We start from the raw sequence: 10,276 nt of genomic DNA, 5'->3' as shown, positions 1-10,276 counted from the left end.
TCCAGGGAGCAGGGCTTTATTTGAATTCCCTAGGACAGGGCTGGGGGAGGTAGTCAGGGAGGGCCCGTGGTCAAGGACACACCCAAGTTCACATCCTGGGGACCCTAGCCCCCTGCCCCTAACCCCAGGGCCCAGCTGGAGTTGGAAGTTGGCACAGGCAGCTCTGGGAGAAGGTCGGTGTCTACTCCACCCCCTTCATGAATTCCAGGAACTCTGTGAGAGAGGGGCAGGCATAGGTCAGAGGTCGGGGCTGGGCAGGGCATGGGCACTGGGGATTCAGCACACCCTTACTCACCGTCATAGTCAATGCGGCCATCGTTGTTCTTGTCACCATCCTTCATGAGCTCCTCAATGTCGTCCTCTGTGATGGTCTCACCCGTAGCCTGAAGCATGATCTTCAGCTCCTCCAGGTCGATGTAGCCGTCAGTGTTTCTGCCAGTTGGGTGAGGGGGGCCTCAGAGCCCATGGTAGGGGCAGGGGGAGGGGAAGAAGCAGCCCTGCTCAAGACCCCAGGAAGTAAGGAAGAGCCACTGGGAGATGGGGCATCCCAGCCCGCATTGCACAGAACGGGAGACTGAAGCCTCGAGGTCACAAGACTGTCCCCCTCTGCCCAGTTCCACTAGGGTCAGGGGCAGAGGTCAAGGGTCACACACTCACTTGTCAAACATGCGGAAGAGGTCAGAAAGCTCCTCCTCAGACTTTCCTTTGCTGTCATCCTTCATGCACCGAACCATCATGACCAAGAACTCATCAAAGTCCACTGTGCCGCTGCCTGGGGGGGTGGGCAGCACAGCCGTTGGAGAGCAACGGTCAGAATGGCTGGCACTGCCCTTGACACTAGACCCCACTGTTCTCACTGCATCCTCATAGCAACTCTGTGAGACAAGTGTGGTCAGTGTGCCCATTTTATAGATGATATGGCCAAGGCTCAGAGAGGCTAAACAGCTCCTTTAAGGGCACAGAGTAATAAGTGGCAGAGCCAGGATGCAGGTCCCCAGAGAGTTGGGGGCACTATGGGTCCGGGGCAGGGCAGGGGGGCAAAGGGGCTCACCATCCTCATCCACCTCGTCAATCATCTCCTGTAACTCCTCAGGTGTGGGGTTCTGCCCCAGCATCCTCATCACTTTGCCCAGCTCCTTGGTGCTGATGCAGCCATCCTCAGCGCCCAGCACGAAGATGTCAAAGGCTGCCTTGAACTCTGTGTCCAATAGGAGGGGAGGGGAAACAGAGCAGCCAGGGCTCAGCAGCCAAGAACCTGGAAGGCCAGACCCCTAGGGCCACCTGCTAACCTGCCCACTTCCCTCTGAGGCCTCTGAGGTCACAGGGAGAGGGACCCCAGCCTCTGGCCTCCAGCCTGGGGTCCTCATGCTCCCCCAGCCCGGCTCTGCTGTTCCCCCACATGCGTGTTGGGGTACTCACCATTTTTCTGCTCTTCTGTCAGCTGCTCTACCTAGAGAGGAAAAGAGGTCTCAGGACCCAGGCTCAGGCCTTAACTGCTGTCGAGGAAACCAACCCATTCCACAGGTGGGAAAACTGAAACCCGGAAGAAGCAGGCCATTCCCAGGTCACAGAGCAGAGGCCTCAGTTCTCCCTCCTAGCCCCCAGAATCCTGAGGTGACCCAGCTGGCCTCACTGAGACTGGGCTCAGGGCCAGGGTGACAGGTGGGCACCCCCTCCAGGACTAAGGTGACCCTGAGTAACAATAGTCAGTGACCACTCAACGCCCTTTCGCCCCCCACCCCCCACCGAAACCCAAGCTGGGTGGCCTGAGAGACAGCTGTCCCTCAGGTTGGGACAATAAAACCAGTGTGGGGGTGGGCAAAGCCACCCATTGTAACCTGACCGGGGTGGCCACTGGGCTATTTTTAACAGGGGACAAAGTTAAACCTGGTGATTGTTCTGGGGACTCTGGCATGCAGGGGTAGGGCAGCGTTATCTGGCCCCCTGGCCTGCTGGTGCCTCAGGAGCCAAAATTAGTCCCTGGCTCTGCCAGGCCTTGTATGGGCACAGGGTGGAGGGCTGGTGTCCCCCTCCCAGCTCCACGGACTCCTGCAGGATAGGCAGGGGCACCCCCATAGCCAGCCATAGCCCTTCCCTGCCCAGGAATGGGGCCACATTTCCCAGGGCTGAGGGAGGGGTTCCCTTTTGGACAGCTGTCTGTGTCAGATGTCCTTGTCTCTGCGCTGGGGGTAGGTCAGCAACACGCCCCATCCCGAGATAGAATAGCATCTGAAGCCCCTCAGCGGCCCCAGCAGGGACTTGGGGTGACCTGACCACCCGCTAGCCCTTACCCCTGGCTAAGCCACTGAGCCCTGAGCCTGCCAGGCCAGATGGGGGCTGGGGCCCCAGTGCTCTGCTCCTTCTTCCCAGTCACTCCCTGCCTGCCTCAAACTTCAAAGCCCCTTCTTCAGCTCAGGATTCTGGCTCTGCAGCCCCCTTCTCACAACCCCTGTCCCACCCTCCACAGCATCTTCAGCCAGTCAAGGGACTGGAGGGGGTGGGGGATTGGGAGTGTGTGAGAAGCAGAATGTGAGGGACAGAGATGGGGGGCAGGGAAACAGCGACAGAGCCTCAGAGGAAGAGCCTGGGAGGAACAAAGAGACAGAAAGAGACTGGGAAAGTGACCAGAGACACAAACGCAGAGAGATGTGGCCGGGAGACAATGACACAGACTATAGATGTCTGGAGACAGGTCTAGACTTGTTGTAAAAGCTTCGACATCCTCTTCCACCACCCTGCACAGCTCCCACAGACCCTAAACTCACCCCTTCCACACCCAGGAACACCAGACCCACCATCCCCTTGAAGGTCTGGGCTGAAAGTATGTGGGTCCTCTCCTGGGTCCCCACCACCTCCTGGGGGTGACCTTGCACCCCATCCCGAGCTGAATGAGCCCCCAGTGGGCCAACCCACCCCAGCCCTGCCCAGACCCATCCCTCACCGCAGCCTTGTAGATGTCATCCATACTGGCGGCTCACAGGGCAGGCTGCTGGTGTTGCCAGCAGCCCTGGGCTTAAATAGCCCTGCCCCATCTCATTCCCCGCCCAGCCCACCCCTGCCTGCAGTATCCTCCACTCCCTCCCCCCGGCTCTGGTGATCTCACACTGGCCTGAGTCCTGTGTCCTCTGCCCAGGGCAAGGAGCCGATGAAGGGCTACAAGGACCAGTTCTCTTTTCTTCTGTCCCCCATTCCTCCAGGGGACTCTCTGGAAAGGTTTTAATGAGTGAAAACGTGAGCCCAGGACAGGACAGGAGCTCCAGTGTCGTGGGCCTCAGGCCAGGCCCCTATACACATTAGCTCAACTCCTATCCAACCAGGGGGGTGGGTGACGCTCCTGGGGGGGTGGCGACTTGCTCAAGGTCTGTCTGACTTGGTAGCTCCTGCCTTAAGTTAAACCTGTCTGGAGTAGGGGCAGCAGTATACAAGAAGAGGCTGGGAGTGTAGGACCGGGCCAAGAGAAGCCTCGAATGCCAAGCTCAGAGTATGGTGCTGTGGAACTGGTGGAGAAGGAAGGCACTGACCTACCTCAGGAGAGTGTGGTCTGGAGCCCTTCTGCCAAGGGTGCCAGAGGAGCCATGCCCAAGACCTCTCATCTCCCCAGGGAGAAAAGTACTAGCTCTAGGCTTGACTGCACTCAATCAGTCATTCAACAAATATTGATACACCAACAGATGCCCCATCTATGTAAGACTCTCCCCCTCCAGTTCCGTTACCACCTCTCTTTTCTAGACCTGGGTCTTCCCCTGAGTTAGGGCTGCTTCTCGGTGCTTCCCCTTTCCAGTACTGTAGTTCCTGGGTCCAGGACCAGGCTGTTGCCCCCTCATTTTGAGCTCTGGTAGGACACCATCTGGGGGTCTTGTGCCAGATGGCCAGCACATATCCCTTCCTTCCACCTAACCCTTCACCTCCTTCACACAGAGCCTACGCCAGTTCCCTGCCCTGCCTGACATGCATTGCATGGATTAACCCACTCAATTCTCTAGAAACCCATGTGACAGAGGTCTCCGAGTCTCGGAGAGGTTAAGAAATAGCCCAGTTATTCTGTCCTGCTCGGGCTCCAGGCACAGATCAGATCTTCCTTCTCTCTCAACCCTCTCGTGCCCTCCAGGGAATAAGCCCAAGAGCCAGGTGAGATGTGGTTACTGTCTCTTATCTGGAGAGGGAAACTGAGGCCAGGCGTGGCAGTGACTTGCTTCGGGTAGCCCGGAAGGTGCGGGGCCATCGCACCTCCCTTCCTGGGCACCTAGCAGCAGTGCCCAGAGCAGTCCCTGCATAGGCCCTCAGTTTCTCCCACGCTGCAAAGAGCGCGGCAGGCGGCGCCACGCAGGTGCCGGTTACGCAAGAGGACAGTCCCCGGCGTCCTGCGCACGCGCGCCGCTGGCGGCTGCTGTCAATTACGCGCGAAGGGGGGAGTGGGGCGGGGGCGCGAGAAGGCGGCGGGGCCAAGATGGCTGCACGGCGCTCGGCGGGGGCGGGGGGCGGGGGCGGTGGGACGCTGACCCCGCCCCCTGCTGCTGCCAGTCTGCACCGGGCGGCGGCGGCGACCGAGCCCGGAACATGGCGGCGGCGGCGGCGCGCAGCTTTGGTCCCGAGCGGGAGGCCGAGCCGGCCAAGGAGGCGCGCGTCGTGGGCTCTGAGCTCGTGGACACGTATACGGTGTGCTGGGGGCTTGGGCGCCCGAACTGGGGGTGGCGGCTGGAACCCGGAGCCTGAGTCGGGGGTGTTGGGGAGGGCGTCTGAGCCCCGCAACTGGGGAGCTGGGGGTAGGCGGGCTGCGAGTTTGAGGAGGGGGCCTGGGATGGCGGAATCTGGGGAAGGGGCCTGGGCCGCGCAGCTCCGGAAAGAGGGTCTTTGGGTGGGGCCCAGGGAGGGGGCTTGGGAAGGGTACGCGTTTAGAAAAGGAGGCTAGGGTTGAGGAGAATCAGGGGAAAAAGGGGGTCTGCGGAAGAGGGGAGTCAGGTTGAGGCGGAGGCCCCTCTAGATCCTCTAGGCCTGGAGGGGCGCCGGCCTGGGAGGACGTGACAGGGTGTCCCGGAGGAGGGGGATTAAGGAGTGGGGGATTTGATGGATGGAATCAGGGGAAAGGGTCAGGGCGCTGCAGGCTGTGAAGAAGTAGAGGGGGCGGGGCCTTGATTTGGGGGAGCCTAGGGGTTGCAGTTGAGATTTGCTCAAAAAGTAAAGGAGGGATCTGGGGCCTTCGCGCTGAGGCAGAGACAAGAATGGGGGAGGGGTGGGGCGCAGACACCGGGAACTGAGGGGGTGGCTCAGGGCTGAAAGGCCGAGACCCAGGAACCGTAGGGCTCTTCGTGGCTTTAGAGTGTGCGGGAGAGTTGGGGCAGCGTACCGCCCACGCACGCTTCAAGGCTGTGGGGGAGATGGAGGACAGAAAATGGGGGCAGTTGCGGACTGTGAAGGAGTTGGAGGCCCTCCGGGGTCTGGATGGGGTTGGGCACCAGGCCTGTGGGCCTCGGAGGCTGCCTAGCAGGGACTGGCCCCAAGGTGCGGGCATCCTGAGCACCTCCCAGCCTCCTGTCCTTTGTTCTCGGAGGGTGGGGGGGGGGCTTTGGCCCTGCCTTCACCCCACCTCCTTGGCCCTCATCCTAACCCTCCTCCTGAGGGTCATTTTTCTGGCTCTTTCTCCTTTTCTGGGCGGGAAGAGGGGGAGGGAAGCTGCCCGGCTGTGGAGAGGGGCTGGGGGCGGATCCTGGAGCAACAGGCCGGCCCTGGAGAAATGGCTGCTCCTCTAGGGAGGCTTCAGCAGAGTTGATTATTTTCTCCTCCCCCTTCCCTGCGTCCTTCAGAGAGGGGCGGGACCTTAGGACCAGGGGGCCTCATCCAGGTGAGGGTTGAGGTCTCTGAGCTGTTGGCTGGTTGGCCGTCACGCGTGCACTGCATGTAGCTGGAGGGTTGCTCCAAAAAGCCTCCTCATTGCACAGGGCTGAGTCCCTCCTGTGAATGGGTGTGGGGGGAGGTGGTGATCCAGGCGGACTGGACGGTACCTTTTCGTGTCCTTTTGTCCGGGTATGCTGATTTGAGTATTATTAACACACCTACCTTTGGTTGAACGCTTGCTATATGTCAGGCCCTTTACAAAGCATTTTGCGTGCATTACCTTTGATTCTTAAACCTAGCAGATTTTAAGCTGGAGGAACTGAGGCTCAGACAACTTAAGGCTCCCAGTCACTTATATAAGTGACATAAATAACCCATAGCCAGGAAATGGCAGAACCAGATTTTGAACACAGGTCTTCCTTGACTCTACGGCCTGTTCCCTTCTGATAGGGCTTAATTGTCCATCACTGCTTCCCCCCCGCCACCCCCCCCATCAGCTTCTTAGTGCCTTGACTCCTGGCTCAGCAGTAGAAATCACAGCTCTGAAGCAGCTGAAAGCGTTGGAAAAGGACTTGATTCTAGGCTACAGTCAGGGCACCTGGGAAAGAATTACAGCAGAAAAGCTGGTCCTGCCAAACCTGACCCTGTTTTGCCTCTCTTAGAAGGAATGGCCTTCCTTTCCTGCAGCTCAGGTTGGATTGGGCTTTGACTTACATGAGGCTGGAGTTAAAAAACTAAAGAGATGGCTTGATATGATAGCCACCTTTTCTGTTTCTCACTGTTGGATAGAGCTCAGACTTATCCCATGTGCCTGCCAGATCCAGTGCTAGGGCCATGGAGGAGAGGGGGCCTTGCTGCTCGTAAGGGTCAGGTGCAGAAGCTGGTGGGGAAGAGCAGCTTAACTTTGGCTTGGGGGTTGGGGGGGGTCTGGGTGTGCTACAGCTATCGTTAAGGGTAGGGTGGCACTTTCCTTACTGCCGGCTGGGCAAGGGCTATCGGTTTTTCCTTTTAGGTTTACATCATCCAGGTCACTGATGGCGGCCATGAGTGGACAGTCAAGCACCGCTACAGTGATTTCCATGACCTACATGAAAAGGTAACCCTTGAGAGCTGGGGTCCTGTGTCTCAGGGCTTGGAGGCTTTTAGGCCAAGCTCCCAGTGTGCCTGTTTTAGGGCAAAACAGGCTCTGTGCCAGTTACATTAATAAACTGGTTTGCTAATGTAACTGGCAAAAAAAACTGGTGGATTCTGGGAGTTCAACCCTTGCATAAGATAGTGTGCAAGGAGCGTATTTGAACTTCAGTTTTAAGATTGTCAGTTGTAGCTTGGATGTGAGATGCCGGGACAGTTTCCCGGGGAGAGAACAGGCTTGAACTTGTTCCATCTGACTATACCTATTCCAGAACCTATGCTTTAATATCTGACTGTGATTCCATTTCTTCCTTTGCGTTTGGAGAGAGCTGCCTTTCTCTGGGTCATTTGCAGCACAAGTATTTTGTTCTGGTTTGGAGAAGATGGTGGTTTTAGGGACCTTGAGGTATTATTTTCCTAAATGTCTCCAAAGCCTCCAGATGGAACTTCTCATCTGAAATTGTATTGGTATTTCTAGTGCTAATTAAACTTGAGGCCAAATCCCAGGTGCAGCAGTTTGATCATTAATTCTGGTACTACTGCCAGGAGGGGCTGTGGAAGTCATAATAAGCACCTGCCCTCAGGCTGGTTGCCTTGGCCTTGCACAGTTACAGAACCTCTTGGTCTGTGGTTGACATTATGTTTGCTTACAGCTCGTCGCAGAGAGGAAGATCGATAAAAGTTTGCTTCCGCCCAAAAAGATAATTGGGAAAAACTCCAGGAGCTTGGTGGAAAAGAGGGAGAAGGATCTGGAGGTCTACCTCCAGACACTTCTGGCCACCTTCCCTGACGTGGCCCCCAGAGTGCTGGCCCACTTCTTGCATTTTCACTTCTACGTAAGTTCCTCTTGGGTTTTCTTCTTTGCCTACAAGCCCACAGCCACCAAAACTCCAGGCAGCAAACCCTTGTAGACCTCAGCTTTGAGGAGAGGTGGGCTGGAGCTGGAGCCTGAGGTTAGAAGATGGAGGAGCGTCCTGGTGGGGTTGGGGTACGGACAGAAGCATGTGCATCAACGGATTTGCCTTAAATTAGACTATTGGCTGTGGCCACGGAGCGGTTTTTCTCCACCACAAGGCGTTCTGTTTAGCATAAATGGCCTTTGGGTTTTTGAGCTACATTCCGTCCAAATGGATGGGGTTAGATTAGAAACAGCTGACACTCGGCATCGACTGTTGTTGAGTTGTTGGTTCCCAGCTCAAAACTAATTAAGGGATCAGTCTGTGTTGGCAGAATATTGCCATCTTAGGGCATCGTCAGAGTCCAGGATGCCGAGTGAGAGTAGGTGGCTTCCTCCAGTGGGACTGTATGTCTCAGAGCAGCTCTGTACCCCCTTCTGGATGGAGGAACAACTGTCATGGGCTGCTGGTGACAGGATGAGTTGTCAGAATTCAAGGAGGGAAGTTTGGTGCAGTATGAAACCAAAATGTTAAAAAGCTAGCAATTTCATTTCTGAAAATTTATTCTAAGGGAAAATACTGGGCGATTGAGGAAAGGATACGGGTACAAAGATAGTCATTCCAGGATTATAACGAAATATTGAAGACAGTCAAAAGCCCAACAGAAGGCTACATAAAAAAAAAAATTAAAGAGTGCAACCATGGATATTATGCTGCTAGAAAAATGATGGTGTAGCTGTGGATTTGTAGGAAAACAAATATATTACTGTATGAAAAGAGGCCAGAAAACGGTATTAGGGTATGGTCCCATTTTCATTAAAAAAAAAAGCTTGTATGAATATGTCTAGGAAAATTCTAGAAGGTTATACATCAAAATGCTAGGAGTCTTTGGGTGATAGATTTTTGGATAATTTACATTTAATTGTTTTCTCTGTGTGATGAAGATAGGGGGAAAAAACTCCCTTTTCCTTTTCAGGCTTGCCTTTTAGGAAGGGACCTGTGGGTTGTGGTCTTAAAGGCCCAAACTTATTTAAACAATAACTGTCTTGAGCTATTTTCAGAGTAAGACAGCTGAACCTTTCTTGAAGTGTTAGAGCCTGGGAATTTGGTGATAGCACTAGCAATGGGCCTCTCGGCTTGGAGGGGCCATGTGGAAAAAAGGGTGGCATTTATAGATGGAAGATATATATGTATATATATCTTTGGATTTTGTTTGGCATATACCAGTAATGTATGTGGTTAGCAGTAGTTTCCTGTTATAGCCTTTTTTTTTTTTTTTTTTTGCATTTTCTTTCCTTATGTGAAAAGAAATGTCCATTCCTTATGTGAGTCTTTCAGATAAACTTAACTGGTTAGTATTTTAAGAAATGCTGTAATTTAAGAAAGCTTTGTTTGGCTATTTAGGTTTAAAACTTGATAAGCAGCCCTTTGAAAATATAATTCATTGCTTAAGACGTGGGCCTTTGAGGAGGTCTCCTGGATACCTCTGAGCATGGAAAGGCCTGGACTGCTCTTTTGAGATAGGTTTGCCTGAGATAGGCCTGGGACCTTGCCCCACATCTGTGGTTCTGGTTTGAGGCATGCTCTACTGCTTGGAGCAGTTCGAATGTATTTGAAATAACAGTTACCAAAAGGGCCACTTGGTTATATAAATCCAAGGTTTTAAAAAGTGATTGGTCCATCATTAAACTGAATCAAGGTTTCTCAGCTGTGGCACTGTTGACATTTTGGGCTGGACGATTGTTGTGGCAGCTCCTCTGTGCATTGTTGAGCAGCATCTCTGGTCTCTGCCCACTAGATGCCAGTAGCGTCCCCTCCCCCCACCCACCAAGTTGTAACAACCAAAAATGTCTCCACTGGTTGCCAAGTACTGCCTGAGGGGCAAATTGCACCTGATTGAGAATCACTAGATTAGATCTTCAAATGACTTTGAACAAACAGGGTCCAAAAGATTTGTCAGCCTTTTTTATAGGCTGGAAGCCCTTAGGGAGTGTTTCTGATAACCTTTGCCCCATCAATGTTCTCTCTGAAATTGTTCCCAATGTGCTCCACCTCTTGTGGGGCTGACAGTGGACAGGGTGGACCCAGGGAACCCTGTTTGGCTGAGGTGTGGATTTAAAAATTTGAGATATAATTCACATACCATAAAATTCACTCTTTTAAAGTGTTCAAGTCCCTGGTTCTTAGTATATTAACAGAGTTGTGCATCTGTCACTACTATCTAATTGCAGAACATTCATCACCCCAAAAAGAAACCATGTACCCATCAGCAATCACTAATGTACTTTCGTAATGTATGGATTTGCATATTCTGGACGTTTCATATAAATGGAATCATACAATATGTGACTTTGTGACTGGCTTCTTTCACTTAGCATAGTGTTCTCAAGGTCCATTCATATTGTAGCATAAATCAG

General features: G+C 53.8%; 2 protein-coding genes across 6 annotated transcripts in view; one reads left to right on the top strand and one right to left on the bottom strand.

The window, feature by feature from the left end:
* On the bottom strand, nucleotides 1-3,028 carry TNNC1 (troponin C1, slow skeletal and cardiac type). The gene is made up of 6 exons (XM_060161659.1): nucleotides 2,942-3,028; nucleotides 1,420-1,450; nucleotides 1,052-1,198; nucleotides 658-772; nucleotides 296-432; nucleotides 1-213 (listed from the first exon to the last, which is right to left on the bottom strand). The coding sequence occupies exons 1-6, from the start codon at nucleotides 2,963-2,965 to the stop codon at nucleotides 182-184; spliced, it is 486 nt and encodes a 161-aa protein (XP_060017642.1). The 5' UTR covers nucleotides 2,966-3,028; the 3' UTR covers nucleotides 1-181.
* A 1,451-nt stretch (nucleotides 3,029-4,479) lies between these two features.
* NISCH (nischarin) overlaps nucleotides 4,480-10,276 on the top strand; it is a 42,844-nt gene continuing 37,047 nt past the window's right edge. For all 5 annotated transcript variants that reach the window (XM_060161651.1, XM_060161650.1, XM_060161648.1 and 2 more), the window contains exons 1-3: nucleotides 4,480-4,656; nucleotides 6,845-6,928; nucleotides 7,617-7,799. In XM_060161651.1, coding sequence (XP_060017634.1) covers nucleotides 4,558-4,656; nucleotides 6,845-6,928; nucleotides 7,617-7,799 — 366 coding nt within the window. In that variant the 5' untranslated portion in view covers nucleotides 4,480-4,557. The remainder of the gene's footprint in view (nucleotides 4,657-6,844; nucleotides 6,929-7,616; nucleotides 7,800-10,276) is intronic.

Source organism: Lagenorhynchus albirostris, chromosome 10 (assembly GCF_949774975.1).
Source record: "Lagenorhynchus albirostris chromosome 10, mLagAlb1.1, whole genome shotgun sequence".
Lineage (NCBI taxonomy): Eukaryota > Metazoa > Chordata > Mammalia > Artiodactyla > Delphinidae > Lagenorhynchus > Lagenorhynchus albirostris.
The sequence above is the reverse complement of the archived record's forward strand: the minus strand, read 5'-3'. Positions and strand labels throughout refer to the sequence as shown.

Excerpts from the sequence above, each read along its gene's own strand:
- TNNC1 (XM_060161659.1), bottom strand. The coding sequence starts at position 2,965 with ATGGATGACATCTACAAGGCTGCG. Across the intron at positions 1,451-2,941 it reads ATGACATCTACAAGGCTGCG|GTAGAGCAGCTGACAGAAGA; the intron begins GTGAGGGATGGG and ends TTTCCTCTCTAG. Across the intron at positions 214-295 it reads TGGCCGCATTGACTATGACG|AGTTCCTGGAATTCATGAAG; the intron begins GTGAGTAAGGGT and ends CCTCTCTCACAG.